This window comes from Cololabis saira, chromosome 6 (assembly GCF_033807715.1).
Source record: "Cololabis saira isolate AMF1-May2022 chromosome 6, fColSai1.1, whole genome shotgun sequence".
Taxonomy (NCBI): Eukaryota; Metazoa; Chordata; class Actinopteri; order Beloniformes; family Belonidae; genus Cololabis; species Cololabis saira.
In genome coordinates this window covers 10,124,022-10,148,293 of record NC_084592.1, presented here as the reverse complement: position 1 = coordinate 10,148,293, position 24,272 = coordinate 10,124,022, and the positions used below count along the sequence as shown (strand labels likewise).

General features: G+C 40.3%; 1 protein-coding gene across 1 annotated transcript in view; it reads left to right on the top strand.

The window, feature by feature from the left end:
* Positions 1–3,962: 3,962 nt before the first annotated feature.
* kdm6a (lysine (K)-specific demethylase 6A) overlaps positions 3,963–24,272 on the top strand; it is a 77,402-nt gene continuing 57,092 nt past the window's right edge. Inside the window, exons 1-5 of the mRNA XM_061723261.1 lie at positions 3,963–4,468; positions 4,576–4,639; positions 14,635–14,743; positions 14,908–14,957; positions 22,625–22,683. Coding sequence (XP_061579245.1) covers positions 4,278–4,468; positions 4,576–4,639; positions 14,635–14,743; positions 14,908–14,957; positions 22,625–22,683 — 473 coding nt within the window. The 5' untranslated portion in view covers positions 3,963–4,277. The remainder of the gene's footprint in view (positions 4,469–4,575; positions 4,640–14,634; positions 14,744–14,907; positions 14,958–22,624; positions 22,684–24,272) is intronic.

Here is a 24,272-nt window from a genome sequence, read left to right as displayed (position 1 = left end):
CATAAATTGACATCAACGAGAAAAGGCGAGAGGAGGACTGAATATCTGCAACAAGAAAGTTACAGACTGAATATCTGCAACAAGAAAATTACAGACTGAATATCTGCAAAAAGAAAGTTACAGACTGAATATCTGCAAAAAGAAAGTTACAGACTGAATATCTGCAAAAAGAAAGTTACAGACTGAATACCTGCAAAAAAGAGAGTTACAGACTGAATATCTGCAGAAAGAAAGTTACAGACTGAATACCTGTAAAGAAAGTTACAGACTGAATATCTGCAAAAAGAGAGTTACAGACTGAATATCTGCAAAAAGAAAGTTAGACTGAATATCTCCAAAGAAAGTTACAGACTGAATATCTGCAAAAAGAAAGTTATAATAATAATAATAATAATAGTAAACTTTATTTGTATAGGACCTTTCATACATAAAATGCAACGCAAGGTGCTTCACATAAAAAGAAATTTTAGGCATAAAACATAACATAGAAATAGAGGGCATAAAACAAAAATCAAAGCAGCATAGTGGAAGCAAAAACAATAGCAGTAAACCAGCATAGTGAGGACATAACCAACACATAACCCAAAAGATCGATTAAAATAATCAAAATACAGACAGTATTTTAAAATAATTTAAAAGATCAATTAAAAGCAAGTGTGTAAAAGTATGTCTTCAGCTGTGCTTTAAAAATGTCCACAGAGGCTGCCTGTCGGAGATACAGTGGGAGTTTGTTCCACGCAGTTGGGCCGTAAAAGCAGAAGGCCGCTTTACCATATTTTTTAGTTGTCATTTTTGGGGCACAACTGAAGACTGAATATCTGCAAAGAAAATTACAGACTGAATATCTGCAAAAACGAGAGTTACAGACTGAATATCTGCAGAAAGAAAGTTACAGACTGAATACCTGTAAAGAAAGTTACAGACTGAATATCTGCAAAAAGAGAGTTACAGACTGAATATCTGCAAAAAGAGAGTTACAGACTGAATATCTGCAGAAAGAAAGTTAGACTGAATATCTGCAAATAAAGTTACAGACTGAATATCTGCAAAAAGAAAGTTACAGACTGAATATCTGCAAAAAGAAAGTTACAGACTGAATATCTGCAAAAAGAAAGTTACAGACTGAATATCTGCAAAGAAAATTACAGACTGAATATCTGCAAATAAAGTTACAGACTGAATATCTGCAGAAAGAGAGTTACAGACTGAATATCTGCAAAAAGAAAGTTACAGACTGAATATCTGCAAAGAAAATGACAGACTGAATATCTGCAAAAAGAAAGTTACAGACTGAATATTTGCAGAAAGAAAGTTACAGACTGAATATCTGAAAAAATAAAGTTACAGATTGAATATCTGCAAAAAGAAAGTTACAGACTGAATATCTGCAGAAAGAAAGTTACAGACTGAATATCTGCAAAAAGAAAGTTACGGACTGAATATCTGCAAAAATAAAGTTACAGACTGAATATCTGCAAAAAGAAAGTTACAGACTGAATATGTGCAAAAAGAAAGTTACAGACTGAATATCTGCAAAGAAAGTTACAGACTGAATATCTGCAAAAAGAAAGTTATAGACTGAATATCTGCAAAAAGAAAGTTACAGACTGAATATGTGCAAAAAGAAAGTTACAGACTGAATATCTGCAAAGAAAGTTACAGACTGAATATCTGCAGAAAGAAAGTCATAGACTGAATATCTGCAAAGAAAATTACAGACTGAATATCTGCAAAGAAAGTTGCACACTGAATATCTGCAAAAAGAAAGTTACAGACTGAATATCTGCAAAAAGAAAGTTACAGACTGAATATGTGCAAAAAGAAAGTTACAGACTGAATATCTGCAAAGAAAGTTACAGACTGAATATCTGCAGAAAGAAAGTCATAGACTGAATATCTGCAAAGAAAATTACAGACTGAATATCTGCAAAGAAAGTTGCACACTGAATATCTGCAAAAATAAAGTTACAGACTGAATATCTGCAAAAAGAAAGTTACAGACTGAATATGTGCAAAAAGAAAGTTACCGACTGAATATCTGCAAAGAAAGTTACAGACTGAATATCTGCAAAAAGAAAGTTATAGACTGAATATGTGCAAAAAGAAAGTTACAGACTGAATATCTGCAAAAAGAAAGTTACAGACTGAATATCTGCAAAGTTACAGACAAGTCATCTGATCTTGATGATTGTCGATTACGTTACAATCCATAGAGGCAATGATTAAACCTTAATAAATGGTAAAAAAAAAAATAGTTATTTAAATCATATACTACTATTAGAAAAGTACTATTGCAAAGAAATGCCAATATTCATTTGTATTGTTTTAATGTTAATTAGTGTCTGAATTTCTGTTGCCATGTTTTGAAGATATGATTAAAACTGTAAATGAGAAATGCTTGACAGTCTCACTTTCATACTATCACACAGAATGAGTTATTATACTTGAATATTGTTACCTTAAATTTTCAGAACTCAGGACCAAGATCTCCGAACAAGAAAGACTCAAAACATGAGCACTAGGGCAGGGATGCTAAAACTCACATATTATTTCTTGGTCCAAGTGTCTGCAGATTGTTCAGCCCAGCTACAACATCAAGTGATGGGTGTTGGGGTGGACAGCAATAATCTAATGTATAATAGTGCAAAAACAAAAAAAAGGGGAAAGATGTGCACAGCAAAACGTTTTAACAGATTCTTTCCACGTGAATGGAACAAAATGATATTGCCACAATGAATAGTCTTCTTATGGATAACATTAAGTTATTAGGGAAAGGCATACATTTGCTTGATCATGGCACAACAAAAATACTTGTTTCGGTAGTTTTCTGTCTGACATAGATATTTATTTCCATAATTTGTGTGCAACATTCTAATGGTTGATAAATTCGCTTCCACTGAGGTAAAAATAAGTGCTATTATTCAGCAATTACACACCCTCTACATACATGTTGTTCATTTACACCATCCTTACTGTTGTGGTGACAGACTGTAAATATCTGGAGTAATGTATCTGATTTTTGGTTCACTTTGTGCTTTTATTGCTTTCTAGCTGTTTAGGCTTGAACAAAGGTAGGATTTAATGTGTTCATAGGCTTTCAGAAAATGGAATAGGTTGAACATTCAAAGTAGTTTTCCACAAATTTCAAACATGCCTATCACGGTTGACTAATAAAGCTGCTGATTCACAAACTTGGGTTTTCTTCATCTCGTATGGTGGGATATGATGTCAATGATTTTACTCTACAAGAGAAATACAAGCTCCTCAGCTATCAAATAGGCTGAACGTACAGCATTGAAATTGTGAGCAAATTTAGAAACAAAACAGACAATTGAATTAAATTTAATAAACAACAAATGCAGAGGTCTCTTGTTTAACATTTTAATAGCACCTTTGGTGATTGTATTGATGACTGGTGATTGATAGTGTTTCTTCTTGTGTTGATATGGCCATGACACTGTAACAGAAAAATAATTGTAATTTCAGTGACTTTTCTTGAACATAATAAGGAATTTACAGAATAAAAATGAGCAGTCAGCAAATGTAACAAGTGTGAAGGGGCTGTGGCATGATGCTTGAAAATAAACAAGACTCACGGGTACCGCCTTTAGGTGGAGACTTTTTCGTTTACGTGAAACATTTATGGATTTGATTGCATTGTTGCTCCGTCTGTCTTTGTGTGTACTAACCAAATATTTGAGTAATTTGTCCATGCAATAGACATCAATCCTTCAAAGAAAAGGTACATGTGCAACGTTGCAACAAACATCCTTGACAGAAGTGACACATTATTCGACAAATGGGGTTCCGAGAAAAGGAGTTACGTAATCATAATACGACGCGGGGGACCAATCACAGCCCAGGGGGCGGGGCCTGGGAGGTTCGTAGCACATCAATTGGATGCGGTCACGTGACCCCCGAGGGCGGCCGCTGATTGGTGGGCGTGAGCGGAGGGGCGTGGCCAACGGCGGCGGCGTGCGTTTGCCTGTGTGACACAATTACAACAACTTTGAGCCGCTGCTTGGGGAAGTTTGCGATTTTACCAAATAACACTCTTTCCTCCGAGCCAAACAGCAACATCGACTTCATGCATAAACTGGGCCCGGAATACCCGCCGTGTTTTGATGTACAATGAGGCGTGCGGACGAGAACTATAGAGGATCATTTCCTTGAGGATTTGGCAGAGAACTCCGCTGCGCCCCGCTGTAATCCTGGATAGCTGTGCGACGGCCTGAGCCGGACTCGCTCGGTCCCGCCGCTCGCCCCGTGACTGCTCCATGAGATCGTGCGGGGTGTCGCTGCCCTCCACCTCCTCTTCCTCCTCCTCCTCCACCTCCTCCTGCTCCCGCAGCCGCGGCGCTGCCGCCAATGACGAGGAGAAAATGGCGGCGGCCGAAGCCTCCGCCGCCCGGGAGGACTCTCCGGGGCTGACGGCGCCGGAGGGCGAGAGCCTGCTCGGGGTGGACAGGTGAGAGTCCTCCCCTCTCCTCTGTCCCCGGCCCTGATAATGTGCTGTGTGCAGCAGCCCCCACCTCCACCCCCCCAGTAACAGCAGCTGTGTGTCTCTGCTTGCAGCTCGCTGTTCGGGTTTCACGGGCTTCAAGAAGATGGCGCCAGAACGAAGGCCTTGCTGCTGAAGGTACGACACCTGCCCCGGTACCTGCCCTGCCCGTCCCAGCTGGGCTCGGTGGTACCGAGCCCCCCAGCAGACCCTCAGCCCCCCCAGCACCACCTCCCCCCCGGCGGGGGCTGCTGCTGCAGCCCCGCTGCTGCCACCATCAAACACTGAGGGGGATTCATGGTCCCGCGTTACACCGACGCAGAGCCTACTGCGTAGGTTACGGCGTAGGGTACGCGTCGCCGCGCACCCTACGCCGTAACCAGGACTCGAGTTGTAAAAGAAAATCAGGGGGGATGGTGGATTTTATCATATGGGGACAGATAATTTGTGCTGATTACAAATAATATAATATATTACAAATAATAGCAGTGACCAAAACACCTGCAGAAATACTGCAGGAATGACATAGCAGCAGTTAAATGCAGCCTTCTGTAAGCTTTAAATATCCACTGGGCTTACATCCAATACATCAAAACACAAAAATAAAAAACTGTTTTCTGAACTTATCAATATGACTCTGTCCTTCACAGGATAACTAAAATGGATCACTGCAAAAACTCACAATCTTAACAAGAATATTTGTTTTATTTCTAGTTAAAATGTCTCATTTTAGTTAAAAAATCTCATTACACTTAAAACAAGACTCATCACTGGGAAAAACAACAATTTTCACCTGTTTCAAGTAGATTTTCACTTGAAATAAGTAGAAAAATCTGCCAGTGGAACAAGATTTTTTTGCTTGTAATAAGATAAATCTTGTCCCATTGGCAGATTTTTCCTATTTATTTCAAGTGAAAATTTACTTGAAACAGGTGAAAATTGTCAAATAAGTTATTTTTCTGGTGTTATTTTTCTGGTGATGACTCTAAATGTTGAAATAGCAGTAAAACCACATTCATTGATGAAATGACATAAGGGATGGAAAGGGGGGATGGCAGTTTTACAGGGGGGATGATTTGGACCGTTTTTATTTCAGGGGGGGATGCCATCCCCCCTCACCCCCCCCTCAACTCGAGTACTGGCCGTAACCCTACGGCGTAGCCTCTGCGTCGATTTAACGCGGAACCATAATTCAGGCTTGAGCGACATGTTCACCATCAAGCCACCAAAGTGCATTTGTTTATTTATTTCACAAAGTTTATCAGCATTAAATACGCTAAACCAGCAGACACACGGTGACACGATGACAGCTCCGCCAGCAGCATCACAATAACCATTAAACACGTCTGTAAAGCTGCACATGTGGAGCAGCTCGCTGCTTATTGTTGTCACTTCTCACGGGCTCTGTGCTGGTGACCCGCGGGACACCTGCTGGATTTATATTTCTGTTTAACTTCTTTTTTTATCACCATGCCGTACTAAAACACAAAGTTTATAAAGTTTTTATTGAGATTGGAGGTGAATCTTTTATGGGTCGAGTTTAGCTGGTGCTTCAGCTCCGGTAGCCCGTTAGCGGCTAACCGTCTCTCTCCTCACTTAAACAAACATTTATACTCCGTTTTAAGTTTTAATTCTGACCAGATTTAACCCCCCCCCCGACCTCAGTTTTAAGTTGCCAAAATAATGTCCAGTCCGACTCGGCCCAAGGTGGCGGGGTTGGGAAGAGAGTCCGGGGCAAAACACGGGGTTACTGGCTCAAGGCTGATTTATGGTTCCGCGTTACACCGACGCAGAGCCTACGGCGTACGGTGCGCGTCGATTTAACGCGGATCCACAAATCAGGCTTCACTAGTAGTGGAGGCTAGGCTAACCCCGTTTAGTGTTTACAGCAGGATTCAAGCAGCAGTGCACACACACGCTCCCCCGGCCCGGGCCGCTCCTCCACGGCCTGTGTCTTCACCATGTGGCTCCGTGGGAGTCACTGGGAACATGGAGGCCGGTGTGGTGTGTCCAGGCTGCAGCTCCTACCACTCCTTTAATTCGGTACAACAGTTAGGACACAGCATCGTTCAGCAGTGGACAATCTGGGCTTCCTAAAACATGCAGAAGAAAGATTAAATGCAGTCCTCCTTGCTGGTACTGGGTTGGACCCCCTTTTGCCTTCAGAACTGGCTTAATTCTTCCCGGCATGATGCAGTTGCTGTAGATTTGGCAGGTGCACATCCATGATGCAAATCTCCCAAAGGTGCTCTGTTGGATTGAGATGTGGTGACCGTGGAAGTCATAGACTACGTTTACATGCAGTCAAAATTGGGGTTATTGCTAATATTCCGTTTACTGAAACATTCGGAATATTCCGTTTACATGCGTGAGCAAACAGGGTAATCCGTGTATACATAGTAATTAATCATTCGGGATATCCTGATCAAACCAGCGACGCGCGGAGAACGTGATGACGCAATTCCCGTCATTTCCGCTTCTCCTTCCTGTATCCAAATTCATTCATTCAACAGTATGTGAAATTTTTTTAGTGCGTCCGAAACATTAGTACGTACTCAATAGTATGCGCTATCCATACTCATTCCGGAGAAATTTATTAGTGTGGATTGATGGACACTAGCTAAGCAGAAACTTCCCGCAATGCAGCGGTGTTTGGTTTCCAAGTGATACGTATATGTCATAAGTATAATAATGATATTATTATATAATAATATTATATAATGTCATCTTGTTTCGGCCAGGATAAACAGGAAATAGCGGAGCGCTGCAGCTACTGCTGCTGTGATACGTCACTTTCTCCCAACAGCAGGAAGTGACGTGTGAATAGTACGTCCGAATTAATGCAAACTACTGATATCTGTGAGCGGAGTGGCTTAGTGGTTGGAGCTTCGGGCTCATGATCCGAAGGTTGTGGATTCGAACCCTGGCACTGGCATCACTTTGTTCATCCGTGGGAAAGATGCTTTACACTCGGCTTTCCTCACTTCACCCAGGTGTATGAATGGGCACCTAGCTTTGCTAGGGGAAGTATCCAGCGATAGACTAGCCTCCTATCCTGGAGGTGGTTACCACCTGTTCGTTTGCGCTACAGAAACCGGAGATAAACACCGGCTCTATGGACCACAAGGCTCGAAAAGGACTTATAATTACTCAAAAAGTGTGCCGAACTTAAGTATACTTTTTAGTATATACTGTTTAGTGTGGCATTTCGGACGCACCGATGGAGTACAGTAAACTCGTTATGTTCTAGTTTCAGGGTTCCTACGCGTGCTTGGAATCCTTGAAAGTGCTTGAATTTCAATGTTGTGTTTTCAAGGCCTGAAAAGTGCTTGGATTTTAGTTTTAAGTGCTTGAAAGTGCTTGAAATTATAACTCTGTGTCTGTGTCTCACAAAATTGGGATCAGACTGTATAGTTTAGTTATTACAAGGATGAATAAAATCAGTAAGATGAAACATAACTAGATGTTTAGAGTACGATACAATGTACATAATTGTGATAAAAAGCGGAAAAAATTAGAAGTGTGTGTGTGTGTGTGTGTGTGTGTATATATATATATATATATATATATATATATATATATATATATATATATATATATATATTCCTGTAGATATTTTACCCGAGCGATAAGGTGCTTGAGGATTTTGAAAGTGCTTGAAAAGTGCTTGAATTTGACCTTGGAAAAACGTGTAGGAACCCTGTAGTTTGAGATGATTCGAGTTCTCTGAGTTGGTACTAAGGGGCCAAAAGTGTGCCAGTAAGATATCCCCCAACACTGATATGCCACTGCCACCACCCTGCTACAAGGCAGGATGGATCCATGCTGTTTATAGCACAGTCTGACCCTACCATCTGAATGGTGCAGCTGAAATCGAAACTCATCAGACCAGCCAATGTTTTTTCTTTTTTAAAATCTGTCATCCAGTTTTGATGAGTCTGTGTGAATTGCAGCCTCAGTTTCCTGTTCTGAGCTGAAAGGACTGGCAGCTGGTGTGGTCTTCTGCCGCTGTAGCCCATGTGCTTCGATCTTTTTGTGTCATGCTTTCAGAGATGGTGTTTGTGGTTGTGTGGTGTGGTTTTTCGACTTACTGTTGCCCTTCTATCATATCAAACCAGTATGCACATTCTACTCTCAGGGTTTTTTTTTTCATCCAGACAGCTGCTGCTCTCTGGATATTCTATATTTTGTGGACCGTTTCCTGTAAACCTTAAAAATTGTTGTCTGCAAAAATTTCAGATCAGTAGTTTCAAATATATCTACATGCCTTGAATTGCTGCCATGTGACTGGCAGATTAGCTATTAATTGAACAGGTGAACCTAATGATGTGTATGAGTCAGGGGTGTGACGGTACACACATTCGAACCGTTTCAGTACAGGGCCGTCGATACGGTGCAGACGTGTACCGATCTGAATACAATGTTTAACAGTAGCTAGTTAACGGGATGTTTTGCGTGCAGAGCATATTTCAAAACCAAGTTCCCACACGGACATCTTAAGTGGCAGACTGGAAGTTTGTAGTCATCACCGGACTCCCACCTGAGTTTTTTTAATCCGCTAGCAGCCGTCATGGCTGATGTAAAGATGAAATTGGAGCTTAAAGAACCTCCTTTATCTTTAAGGTCTCCTGTTTGGGAACACAGAGGTTTCCCCATGGAAAAACAACAACGGACAAAGACAAGTAGATAGACGAGAGCAGTTTGCTGACATTGTTCACCAGCCATCAGTCATGTTTCTGGCAACACGTCAAAGCTCATAGCGCATCTGAAACGGCACCACGCCAATGTGAATATCGCTGCTGCGAGGAAAGAAACCAGCACCGTGTCACCGCTGCTACCTTTGGAATCGAAACAGGCTTTTGCCAGTAATTCAGATCAGAATAAAACTATAACTACACTGGTGTTTTTATCTGCGTCCATACTGAGTTGTTGAGAACACGTTTTAAACACATTTTATATTTTGTTTAATTTGAGAATGTTTTATGTATTGGAGAACTTGGTGATAGATTTAAGCACTATTCTATTTTTTATTCCTATTTTTAGATATTTTTTTAATTTTTCATTTTTTATAAGAAAATGTATAAACCATGGTTTACAAACGTTGAAAATTAAACAAGAGCAATTTTTAGGTTTTTTTTTTTTTGTTTTTATTTTTTCCGTACTGTACAGAAAATGAACCGAATCGTGATTTTTGGGCAGTTACACCCCTTGAATGAGTATACCCATCATTGATGGCAATCCTTTTTTCAGATGGAATAGAGGAAAATGGGATCAAATCATGAGGCATAAAGACCAAAATTATCTCTCTGTTGCACGTCGTCTGTATGTTTCTGAATGTAGACATGGCCAACTGAAGCAACCCCAAATTATCATACTGCAACCACAGGCTTGCATGACAGGTAGTTGGCTGGCTTGGATGGGTGCATACTTTCATCTGCTGCTCCTCTAACCCTGATGCACCCATCACTCAGATACAGGGTACATCTGCACTCATCAGATCAAATTACATTTTCCCATGTTTATACTTCCCAACAAATTCGGTTAAATTATAAAACATTACCAGAGTTCTACTCGCTGATTTTCCTCGCTTACATTTGACCCAAAATTTGAGTTCATCACAATAACCGAAGACATTTTCTTTTCCCTGACCACATTTCTCTCTGGAAGATACTGGTTCACTGCTATCTTTCCAATTTGTGATAATATGTTGGACACTTTCTAATACAATACGATTTCTCTTTTGTTGTGTGGTTTTTCAGCAATGAGAAAGTCTTCAAAACATCATTCAGGAATGAAGAACTTGTTTCCAGCTCATACATATAAATCACTCTGCTGTGCTTTTCCAGTGGGATGAAGCAAAAGAAATCTCATATTTCCATCACTACATCCACGTTGTTTATATGGCATCGGCCTCTCCGTCCAAATACTTAGTTTGGTATGTTTTACAGACTAATATCAGAAACAACATGGAGATTTATGCATACCCCTCATACCTGGTTCTTGATTTCAGTCTCAATGCAACTTGTGTCATTGCATCAATCATGTCCTCAGCCTTGTGCAGAATATTTTACCTGGCCTATTTTATGTAAACCCCCCCCCTTTTTTTTTTTTGTGTGTGTGTATGTGCGTGTGTGTAACAACACCATATAAATCCTCTGACTCCTCTGTGGTGGGTCTTTTTATTAGGTAAATGTATAACCTCAGAGGAAAAACAACGTAACATCTTAACTTAATAATCTTTTTCAACAAAAATGAAGCCAGAAAAAAAAAATCATACGGACGTTACCAAGCGCCCCATGATTCCATAGTTTGTAGATCCACCTTTAACGGTAGTCAAATACTGTATGATTGATCAGTGTCTCACATTGTTGCAGAGGCGTTCTGTCCTATTCGTCTATACTGCGTCGCTTAACTGCATTTACAGTTGTGTGAAAAAGTGTTTGACCCCTTCCTGATTTCTTATTTTTTTGCATGTTTGTCACACTTAAATGTTTCAGATCATCAAACAAATTTAAATACTAAACAAAGATAACACAAGTAAACACAAAATGCAGTTTTTAAATGAAGGTTTTTATTATTAAGGGGAAAGAAAAATCCAAACCTACATGGCCTTTTGTGAAAAAGTGATTCCCCCTAAACCTAATAACTGGTTGGGCCACCCTTACCAGCAACAACTGCAATCAAGCGTTTGCGATAACTGGCAATGAGTCTTTTACAGCGCTGTGGAGGAATTTTGGCCCAATCATCTTTGCAGAATTGTTGTAATTCAGCCACATTGGAGGGCTTTCGAGCATGAACCGCCTTTTTAAGGTCATGTCACAGCATCTCAATCGGATTCAGGTCGGGACTTTGACTAGACCACTCCAAAGTCTTCATTTTGTTTTTCTTAAGACATTCAGAGGTGGACTTGCTGGTGTGTTGTGAATCATTGTCCTGCTGCAGAAACCAAGTGCGCCTCATCTTGATGTCACGATCAGATGGCCGGACATTCTCCTTCAGGATTTCTTTTGGTAGACAGCAGAATTCATGGTTCCATTTACCACAGCAAGTCTTCCAGGTCCTCAAGCAGCAAAACACCCCCAGACCATCACACTACCACCACCATGTTTTACTGTTGATGTTGGTATGATGTTCATTTTCTGAAGTGCTGTGTTACTTTTACACCAGATGTAATGGGACATACACCTTCCAAAAAGTTCAACTTTTGTTTCATTAGTCCACAGAGTATTTCCCCCAAAGTCTTGGGGATCATCAAGATGTTTTCTGGCAAAACTGAGACGAGCCTTGATGTTCTTTTTGCTCAGCAGTGGTTTTCGTCTTGGAACTCTGCCATGCAGACCATTTTTGCCCTGTCTCTTTCTTATGGTGCAGTCCTGAACAATGACCTTAATTGAGGCAAGTGAGGCCTGCAGGTCTTTGGATGTTGTTCTGGGGTCTTTTGTGACTCTTGGATGAGTAGTTGCTGCGCTCTTGGGATCATTTTGGTCGGCCGGCCTCCTGGGAAGGTTCACCACTGTTGCATGTTTTGGCCATTTGTGGATAATGGCTCTCACTGTGGTTCGCTGGAGTCCCAAAGCTTTAGAAATGGCTTTGTAACCTTTTCCAGACTGATAGATCTCAATTACTTTGTTTCTCATTTGTTCCTGAATTTCTTCGGATCGTAGCATGATGTCTAGCTTTTGAGGATCTTTTGGTCTACTTCACTTTGTCAGGCAGGTCCTATTTTAGTGATTTCTTGATTGAGAACAGGTGTGGTAGTAATCAGGGCTGGGTGTGGCTAGAGAAATTGAACTCAGCTTTCCAAAGATGTGATAAACCACAGATAATTTATGTTTTAGCAGGGGGGGGCAATCACTTTTTCACACAGGGCCATGTAGGTTTGGATTTTTTTCCCCCTTAATAATAAAAACCTTCATTTAAAAACTTAATTTTGTGTTATCTTTGTCTAATATTTAGATTTGTTTGATCTGAAACATTTAAGTGTGACAAACATGCAAAAAAATAAGAAATCAGGAAGGGGGCAAACACTTTTTCACACAACTGTAGATTGATTAATTTTTAAGGCGTGAGTCATATTAGTGTCGCGCCACAGGATGTCAATTGTGTCGAGTTCTGGACTTCAACCAAAACCCAGATTCTTTTATTTTCAGCCATTCTGTCGTAGGTAAGCTGGTGTGCTTGGGATCATTGTCCTGTTGCGTTACTCAGTTTCAACCAAGCTTCAGCTGACAGAGTGGTATCCAGAGGAGTTCATAGTTAACTCAATGACTGCAAGGTTCCCAGGTCTTGTGGCGGCAAAACGTCCCCAAATCATTAACTCTCCACTGTCATGCTTGACATGGGCTATGACCTGCTTTTGCTGAAATGTTTGGTTTTCTCCAAACATGGTTCTTGGCCTTAAGGCCAGACAACTCCAGCTTGGTCTTATCTGTCAACACCACCTTGTTCCAGAAGAATTGTGGTTTGTGCAAGCTCTAAAATAGTATTTATTTCAAGTTTAAAATATAATAATAATAATAATAATAATAATAATAATAATAATATTGTTGCAAACGATATAGTTAAGATCACTTTTGCAGCGTAACTATGAAAAATGGAAGAAAAAAATAATCCAAGCAAAATACAACAATGCTTTGCCCTCTGTGGTGATGAAAGACAGACAACTGTTTTCTCATCGTTCATATTCTTTGTAGAAAGAATAGAGGACATGTAAATCATGTTGTTTATTGGCAGCCTCCTTTCTGTGTCAGACTGCTATTTTATGGTTGTCGGGTTGTCAAAACTTATTTTGATTCACACAAAAGTGAGTCAAATAAATCCTAAAAAGACTAGTGGACGTGTTTTTATTCTTCCAGGTACAGCTGGACTCCACTGCACATGCAGAGTGTCACTGTGTACAGACCGCCATCGCTCACATCCATGTTGTTATCGTTTCTATTTTTGGTGTGGATGTCCCTTTTTAATTTTTATCACTGCTGATCTAAACGTGAGTAGAGACCTGTAGCTTCTGCCAAGTGATCTGGTGCAGCAGGCCGCGGCAGTTGTAATGACTCCCATATAAACTTTAAATCGGAGTTAGTGGAACGGCAACCGTTCACATAAAAGTTCAGATGGCTGTCACTCCAACATTTTAGCTCTGTATGATTGGCTGTGGAAGGATGTTGGATGCGTGCATGTTTATTACTCCTTTAATTGAAGTACAATTTGGGGAAGGAAACCAAAGTCCAAGCTCTTCATTTCGTTTTGTGATGATAAGGGGTTTCAGTTTTTACAAAAGACACCGAGTCCAGATCTCTGAAGAATATGTTACATTGTGAGCCAACATTGCTGAAGTGTATGAAAGTTTGTCTGCTTCATGCAGAGTTGATCATATAAGCCTCACTTTGGTGATGTGCTCATAATCGCATATTGCAAATTAACACTAGCAATAATGTCTGCTTGACACGGATGATTGGGCTTCAGAAGGTTAAGGTGATGCTAACAAGATTTTTTATTTCCTATATTTTTTTTTATATATGTATAAAATATGAAATGTTCTCCCAGCAGTTTGATCATGAATTCTTGCATCAGCTACATCTGCTTGTCTGATTTTTGTCCTCTTTCATCACTGCTCATGTTAAAAACGCAAACATTAGTTAGTTTTGAATGGCTGCAAACAGAGAAGATCTGGTTTCATTTCAGCTTTATTCTTCCAGGCATACAAATACCATTTAATACCGTTCAAGATTTACAGGAAGGTTTTCTGTCTGCCTCATAAAATCTATTTAAATATTCTAAATTCATTTTTCAGCTATATTTACATCCTCTGAGTGTTTAGCTGCCTTTATTCTGCCTTGGGATGCTAGCAGTTTCTGACATTCATCTGTCCCCGAGGCTGCAGCTCAGACTGTAGGAGCTCATTTGTTTAGCCGTTGTTTAGATACTGGACTTCATTGTCCACATTATAATTTACAGTTTCTACTATGCAAAACATCTCAGAATGGATGGAAACGGCAGCTGGCATTTGGCAGTACGAAGCAGATCATAAACTTCAGCTACAGCACAAGTTAAAAGGAGAATCTGTGGGCCTCTTTCTGGTAATATCCGTTTTTAATTTACATCCATTAACTCTTTACTGCTCCTGTTTTGTTCAGGCCGTTAGCTGCTATGATGCCCTCATCCTGAAAGCAGAGGGGAAAGTGGACCCTGACATTTTCTGCCAGCTTGGCCACTTCAACCTCCTGCTGGAGGACTATCCAAAAGGTGAGTCTGTAATCTGTTAATACCTCTCAAAACATTGCAGCTATTTTTGTTTTGTCTTTTAAGTATTGCTGAATTGAATTTCCACAGTTTCGATCTTTGTAACTAACTATTATCTCATTGTTCCCTCTTTTTTTGTGTCCATTTTCCTCTTGCTGCTTTCCCAGCATTATCTGCATACCAGAGGTACTTCAGTTTACAGTCAGACTACTGGAAGGTGAGTTTCTGACAGATTAAACTTGTGTAGTGCATCCAAATGTGCTCCTTTTTTGTAGACATTATTCTGAAGAACGGATAAAGTGAGAAAATGTTCCTTTGGAGTGATCCCCATTTTGCACAAAAAATGTATTTCATCAAATAGCAACTGGAGTTGTTGGCACCACTTGTGCATGGATTCTCCTGGGATACAAATGTTCCCAGTTTCTGCGATGCCTTTTTTATTCTCTGATAACTTTATTCTCGGATAACAATGATCTCGGTGAGCTTCATGTTTGAATCTCCTCTGCTTTTGTTCTTGTAACTAAAACTCTTGGCTTAAACGTCTATTATCGGGGACAGTTACATTCATTTGTGTACATTTTCATGAGTATGAGAATTGTTTTTCGTGGTGTGTTCATAGCCTGAGAACGAGACTGTTTCCATCTAAAGATGCTGCCTTTTTGTAGTGACGTGTTGCTACAGTACTGATACACAATCTCCACCTTGGCATCTGTCACGTTGCCACATGCGCTTTGTGCCACTCATGCTTTGTGCCACTCCCTGGGCTGCACAGACCGATAGAGGAGGGAGCAGCTGCATTTATCCAGGAGTGCTCTTTATTTGGATCATTAATGCTTCGCCCTCTCTGTGCTGGAAGCAGAGCAGTGCCAGTAACTGTCTTTTTGTAATACATGTTACAAAATTGGGACAAATTAGTCTAAATCTGAACGAGTCTAGTAGCTGACAGTGTGCGTGCAACTCTGAGGGGCTCGGCATGCATTTCTGAAAAAGAAATGAGGGAAGCAGAACTACAGTTCAACAGACGCTTCAGATTTATTATCGGGTTACCCAACAAACAAATTGTGCTTCTATGGGTATTGGATGGAGATGGAGGAGGAGCATCAGCTTACAGCGTTGAGGGGCTGTGAGTATTTTTGTTTCACTTTGCCACTTCCTACCTTTTAGAGTTTTGCTTTTATCTTGTTCCTTTTTTTAAAGCGAAGTACAGAGCCAAGCGAAATGAGCATGATTAGAGATTGCAAAAAAGGCTCGTTGCTGTGACTAATGGGAGCAGGGCTGGGCCGGCGCGTTGCCGTAATTGATTACGTAAATTGCTCCGATTCAAATAACAAAGTCAACTTTAGTACAGTCTAATTACATCACTGCATCGGGTCACGGCGACGGCGCAAGCCCGGATTCTCCAGGGCAGCCAAAAAACCTGCACACGGTCTTCTAAGTGTGGCAATATTTTATTCATGAAATTGTGGTTTGCAGACTACGCAAGATGCAGTTCTCATATCACACTGTTACAGCAGTGCATGAACATTGTGAAAAGAATACACCCTGGAGCGTTGTGTCGCGCTGGTAACAAAACACTGCGAGTTCTGTGAACTCATCAAGCACTGACAGAGTTTGATTTTAATAGTACATGCACATTGTGTTAGTTGAGTTTGATTTTTGCAGTCGTGGAAAAGTAGTCTGGTTAGTTTTTATGAAATGATTGCCCATCTGGGATTGATCAAGTATTTTTGAATTGTATTTGAACTGAAACGTGTCACTGTTACTAATGTTAAGCATAAGCTAAGACTGTTATCAGTCCTGTTGCTTGATTTTGCTCCAATAATCTTACTTTGATTTTGTTTCAGATTGGTTTGTAAAAGGATGATGCTTTCAGAGCAATGTTGAAACGTTTTATACATATTGAATTGTTGAGATATTGAATTGAAAGAGAGTGAGTCATTATTTATTTTAGGTTTGAGCCTTTCATTCACCCTTTCAAATTTCTGTTGTCACTTGTAAGAGAAATAAAAAATAAAATAAAACCATGTTTGCTGCTGTTTCCCAGTTGCCTGCTTTTGCACGATTTACATGTTTGTCCCTGGGTAGCTGGATTTTTTTTCTTTCTTTTTCTGTTGTTTTTTGTGTGCTTCTGAATGCAGAACTTTGCAGAACGCTGTGCGCCTCATTTTGAGGGGCAGTGAAATTTTAGTTAATAATTAAAATTTTATCAGTAAATCTTTTGTACAAATAGTTTAAATGGGTACATTCATGGAGTAATGGGAAAATACTTGCCAATTGAAGAAAAAAACTAATCGAATAAAAAAAACTAGCACAAGATTAAAAATTAAAAAAAAAGAAAAAAAATTGTTTGACAGCCCCAAATGACCGAGTCGCATGCTGTATTTCTTGTAAATACTTTCACTGATTGAAATTCATTTGCTGCTGTTGTTGTTTTGAGTACAGAGATGCAAACTTGAATAGAATAGAAGCTTTATTTGTCATTGTGTTACGTGCAGTGTATCACCACAATGAAATTTAAGGTGCTACTCCGATCAGTGCTTTAAAATAAAAAACATAGAACTACTAATAAATACAGCATATGAAAGACAAGATATCCCCCCAGACATACATACACTTCTCATTCCCTTCAACCTCACTCATCGCCTCCTCCCACACAACCATACATACAGTATCTCCACGCTCTCAGTACACAATGTGTAATACAGCAGTAAAAGCAGCAGCAATAGGTACAGTGATAGGTGCAACAGCCCGAGGTAGTGTTTGTGAGGGGAGGTATTTACCAGCTATGAGTTATTTAGTGATTGTATGGCCCAGGGGGGGAAAAAAAACTGTTCATGAATCGGGTGGTGCGTGCCTTCATTGACCTGCAGAGCGGAGCAGGTTAGACAGGTGGTGAGCAGTCTTTGGATGGATCTAGTCCTGTTTAGGCAGCGGGAGTTGGCAAGCTCTACCAGGGTGGGCCGAGGGCAGCTGATGATCTTCTGAGCTGAGCCTATGACCCTCTGTATGGCCACCTGTCTGCCGTTGAACTCCCTGCATACCAGGCTGTAATGCAGTAGGTGAGTGTAATTTCAATGACCCGTAGAAGGACACCAGCAGCTTCTGTTCAAGGTGGCTTCTCAGGAAGTGCAGTCGCTGCTGGGCCTTCTTTGTTATTGCTTTAGTGTTAGTGGACCAGGAGAGTCCTTCGGAAATGTGTACGCCAAGGAATTTGAACGATGGCACCCTCTCCACGCAGTCCTCATTCAGAGAGTGGTGCAGGTTTGAAATCTAGTATGACCTCCTTAGATTTCTTGGTGTTCAATAGCAAGTTGTTGGAGGAACACCGTGTTGTCAGGTGCAGGACTTGGCCTCGTCTCCACCTGAGATGAGCCCAACCACAGTGGTGTAATCTGTAAATTTTATATTGAGATTGTAGGGGTGGGAGGCAGAGCAGTCAGATGTGTATAAGGTGTACAGTAGAGGACTCGGCACACAGCCCTGGGGAGAGGCAGTGCTGAGGGTGATGGTGGAAGAAAGGTTTGGGCCCAGTCTCGCATGTTGCGGTCTGTTGGAGAGGAAGTCCTTAATCCAAGCGCAGGAGGAGGAGGGGGGGGGTAAAGGCCCAAGAGTTTGTTGATAAGGACGTCTGGGATTATTGTGTTGAACGCTGAGCTATGAAGAGCGGTCTTACATAGTTACCTACATAGTTACCTGGGTGTTTGAGGTGGCTCAGTGTAGAGTGGATGGTGATGGTAATGGCATCCTCTGTGGAACGGTTTGCTCTGTAAGCAAACTGGTGAGGGTTGAACGATGGTGGGAGGTAGGCCTTGATGTGCTGGGCAACCAGTCTCTCCAGGCATTTCTTCACTACTGATATAAGTGCTATGGGCCTGAAATCATTCAGTCGGGGGATTTTGGGACTGGTATGATGGTAGCCGTCTTCCAGCAGGATGGGATGGTGGATTGGGACAGAGAGATGTTGAAGATCTTGGTGAGGATACCTGAGAGTTGATCTGGCCAGACCCCCAGTACTTTACCTGTTACTCCGTGAGCGCCACATCTTGTGAATGTTACTGATGTGAAAAGGTGTTCAGTGGAAAATGGGTCACTCGCTGCCATTTCATAGCATCATACTGTGACTTGAGTTATAACTAGTGAAGGTAGTTGGTGTTTCTTGCCTGATACCTGCACTTGTTTTATTTTCTTCACACAGATTTCAAAAGATGATTGCATGTTTTGTTTCATCTCTCTGTAAACTGCAAAACATGGGGAGGTATTGTTTTATGAAGTAATCTAGTGATAGAAAGGCTTCCGAAGCTGGTTGACAGCACTGTTAACATTTATTCCACTAAAGGGAGTTTGACAGAAGAAACCACTGGTGTAACCCACCGAGCGTTTCTCACAGTGCACTGATCAGGTGTGTGTGTGGAAGGGTTGATGGACCGTGTGAGTTGCATGTTCTGGCAGGAGGCAATAACTAGATGGAGTTGGCTGCCAGATATTTCTGGATCGCCTGCTGAAGTATTTAAAATTATGTGTGAAAGTCTGAGAATATCTGTACTCAGTTCTCCAGACATTATCTGCAGATCCTGTGTGTAAACAACCGTTGTGTTCTTTGGCTAGTTTCTTCTCTCTGCTTTCCTTTTGAGATTTTAGCCAACGGCATTAATGCGCCAGTACAAAAATAACACTGTTGTAGCAGAAAACTCACCCTAAGGAGCACATCCACACAAGGTTATCCTGAACTTGTAAATTTTGTTGAAAGTTTAGGTTGGCTGTGGCTCTGAAGTGGGTTATTCAATGAGAAAATGGTTGTGGTGTCATTCTGAGACTGACCTTCTGTTCTGATAAATTATATCTGTGTGAGAACATTTATGAAAATGTATCCATGAAATAATTTAAAAAAAGCACTGCATGAATTGTGGTTTCTTCTGGAAAGCACTTTCATTGGTGAATAAGAATGGACAAGCTTTAAGTGAATAAAACTGAAAAAATGAAGTGCACTTACGTGTCACATATGAGTGAAGCTTTGTGAACTACATCATATTTTACATGTATGCTTGGGTGCTGGTGTGTCTGTCACTTAACTGCTAGAAAAAGTTGTTGGTGGTGAGTCTCCCACTGTGTTCATATTGACTTCATATAGTGGCACCTGGAAATGAAAATGAAGATATTGTACTGCACAGCTGAAAAGACCTTGCATTTACATGTGACCTGAGAAACCTGATCACAGTTTAGCTGCGTTTGGCTCTTCTGAGTTCTGGCATTAAAATGTGTAGCCAAAAGCATATTAAGATCAGACCATTACACTCGATATGGAATGTTGTTGGTGTCTAGGCTTGTACGCTGTTGTTTGCATCGCTCTATAATTACACCAGCAAACACTAGGTGGGGGTGCGGGTTCTTTTCTGCAGCATTGTAGCTTGTTGTGCAGTAGCACATGGGTCAAAGACGTATAAGGCCTTTGAGTAGCCCATTTTTAAAATACTTAAAATAAAGATATTTTTGGCCAGTTTCCAAACATTTGAAATGTAGTGTACACATACATGTATGTGAAAACTTCCAACAAAGGTATTTTAGTGTTTTTAAACCTTTAAACCGTCATTTGGGGCGACCATTTATCTCAAAATTAATAGATTTCCATAACAAAATTTATATTTTAATAAGTATCAGTAATTAAATTAACTGTTCAAGAAAGATAGACACATTCTTCCTTTCATTTTTTGAAAACCATTTTTAAATACATTCTATCCATAATGGCAGTGTCACCCTCTTACTTACTCTAAAATTCATAAAACTGATTTAAAATGTGTACAAGGTGTATCCACTTATGCATGCTATACCAATAATTTATATTTGAACCAAATCTGATAGACATTCAATTTTGAATTTGATACAGAATTGCCATTTGTTGGTTACCCCACATGACAGGTGGTCACCCCACAGGAAACTTTCAAGTTTAATCAAATATAACAGGCTAACAGTTAGCTATATGTTCTAAGCTAGCTACTTCTCACCACATATCACTTACAAATTTACCTTCAAAATATAGATTTGCAAATAAAACAAATTATTTACAGTTTTAGGGTGGTCACCCCACATGATATCAAAATGTGACGTATACACTGCAGCAGTTAGAAAGAGGATTTATTTGTAAAGGAGAAAGAGACTACTGACCTGCAGGTTGTCTCTCTGGGACCCTCATGGAGTAACTGGCTGATGCAACATCCTCTTTGAGATGATTGTCAATATAAAAGTCCCTCAATTGTATTTTTTTCATGGTCACCCCAGATGATAATTCAGACAATGAACATATTCGGACAAGATTAGTTTGTGTATTATGATTGAAATGTGTGTACAAATGTTCCATAACTTTGTCAATAAATCTAAAACAAGTTTGAAAGTATGCCCAATAGGGCAAGCATTATTTTTAAATTGTTTTAATGTGATTTAAAACCTGTTGTCCAAACAGAAGTCAAGGCCGGACGGTCACCCCACATGATGTTTTCACACTTCAGATGGCAGAAAATGACCAATAACCAACATGTTTAAATAAAATAAGAGTGGGCACATGTAGAAGGAACGTATTAGACATACATGTTATATTTTTTATTCATTTTTATGTTTATTATTAGGTAAAAAGTTCCATCGGACAGAAAAAGTAAGCGTCACGTCTTTGACCCACATACATGGCAGCGGAGCAAATAACTCTGTGATTGGAAGTGATACCAAGCGCCAACTATCCAACCTCTGGACTGAGGCTCATACAGAACTTAGATTCCTTGCTGTTCCTCGACTAGGTCAATCACTATTAACTCCCATGTTTCCCATTTCACAAGAACGCATATCGAGAAACAGCCTGGATGTTTCTGAGGTATGTTTGTAATGCTTTGAAACACCAACACCCCCAATAAAGATTACAATTTTATCAGTGAACACTGTGAATGCACATCGACAGACAGACGCTTGCACAGAAGTGTGAAAATTAAAACACTCCCCAGCTGTTGACAAAAGTAACGCCCACACCGCATTGACGATTTATTTTGGCAAAGCTTGACACCTTGCTTGGGTGAATGTGTAGCACATCTGAGCTGGCTGTCAACGCGTACGTGCAGAGATCTGCCTTTTTTTGTTGTTTTTACCAAACTATCCTGCATTGGATATGTATGATGAAAAGACAGGTGTAAATCTTCTACTAATGCACAGACGAAATTTGATTTGCCTTCATTTGAATGGCTTTAGTGATGGTTCCTCAACCTGTCCCAAAATGCGGTCATGGTCGAATACAAAGAAAATAGAGATGCAAATCTCCCGGACCCCTTGACATGTATTATAAGTGATTGGGTCTGGATGTGCAGTCTGGTAGACACTACAAGATCATTTACTTGCCTCTCCATTCAGCGCGATGCATAGGTTATTCTCAGAGCTGGCTTCTCTCTCCTAGCTCTGCTTGGAATTGCATAGGCGCAATAGCGTTACACCCCTATTGTCACCACGCATGTTTGTCAACAGTGAGACATTAACCTTTTCTTTTCCTGTCTCTGCTGAGAGTTGCACATGCGCAATAGAGTAGATTGTGGGTAAACAATATTTGGTTTTGAATGATGCGTCTATCTCTTTTCTTTTTTTTTAACTTTATTTTTAATTAGCACATCTTTTAAACAACTTAATGGAAAATTTAAAATTGCTCATTTGCTATGATCAGCAGATTGGGACACCGCTTGAGACGGTTTCTTTTTGCTATAAACATACAGGTTGTGTTGAGAGATGTGATGAGTAAGTCACCAATTGTCGGGTTTTTTTTCTTCATGAGTTGTGTACAGTCAATATTTTTGTTTTCCTATGAACATGTCTTTGTGTTTTAATACATTTTTAAATTTTTCGTCATTTTTCTTCTCCCAGAATGCTGCCTTTTTATACGGCCTTGGAATGGTTTACTTCCATTACAACGCATTTCAGTGGTAAGTGCTTTCTTTTTACTGCATGTAGAACCTCACTGCTCGTAATTTTCTTTAAGAAAGAGGAGAGGAATGAGAACATCTTTATAAGGATATAATGTTTCATTGAAGAATGAGCTCATTACCTACCCATCTTATGCTTCTTTAACTGAAGTGGGCCTACTGCTGGTTCTGGGCCAGCTCTGTGACGCATCTTAGCAGCACCACAACTGGTTCTTCTCCAGATAAACCGGCTCCAGAGGCACACAAAACTGACTGCTGGTCTACTTCTAAGAAGGTCACCATGATCCCGCCCCTAGTTTTATGCCCTCACAAAGATGAAAACAGTGCAAACACTGCTGTGATTTTCATTTAAAAATGTAATTAAAGAAATTAGTAATTTGAGTTATTTTTGTTTTGATGTATACAGTGAAAGTCAGTTGGTGTTGCAGTATTTCACTTGGAGGGGTTGGGAATTTCAATTCAGCTTTACTTATATAGCTTTTATTACAACACAAGTTGTCTCTAGGATCTTTCCAGAGACCAGAGCAAGACCCCCGAACAATTGTTACATAAACAATGGCAGGTAAAAACTCCCCTAGTGGGAGAAAAACCTTAAGGCAAAACAGTGTCAAGAAAAACTTCCCTTTTAGGAGGGAAGAAACCTTGAGCAGGACCTGGGTCATCAGTGGGGGGGGGGTTTCCTGCTGAAGGCCAGCTGGGCAGAGCTGGAAAAGAGAGATAGGAAAAAGAGGATGAAGAACAGAGAGGAGGGACACAGACACACGGTCAAAGGTATAAAAGACCAGATATATTAGTATTAACTATCCCTGAGCAGGAGAAGTAAGAGTTCTATGCACATGCTGTATGACTGATACATGGTTAGTTGGTGGACCACAGGGATGACTATATAAACAGATAGCAGCAATGAAAATGTATGCCGGGATTCTGGATTATACTTCCCAATGGCTGCACATATAAACTGAACAAGATTAGCCCTAGCACTGAACACGGGATGATTGCAAAATCATTAAGCATTTGTGACTCTTGTCTTGTCCATTTGTGAATTGGTCGGTGTATTTGTTACTATTGAGACTGTTCTAGCTCCATAGAGGTCCAGTAGAACCAGTATGGACACTAATCCCTTATCTGAGGCCATAAGAAGGTCATTCGTGACTCGAACCAGTGCTGTCTCTGTGCTATGATGCATTCTGAACCCTGACTGAGAAACTTCAAACAAATAATTTCTATACAAATGGTTACATAACTGGCTTGCAACTACCTAAAGTTGCTTTCGATCAAAATAATTGTGACTAAATATCGTCGTCAACGAACCTTTATCACCTGAGGAAAACAAGACACAACGAAAATGCTGGTCATGTGACGATAACGATAATTAAGTATATAATCAGGGCTGCACATAATTATTTTGGTCTGGAGCTCAGAGGAGACCCTGGATATGTGACTTGGGCCTCCAAAAACGCGGTGACCCGTCTCGCCGGATCGATAAAAGAGGGATGCAGGAATAAGTTATAGGCTAAACGATATTTATTCACTTATAAAGATGAATGGCTCAATATGGTCCTTTACAAAGTTAATTTATTTTAATAATT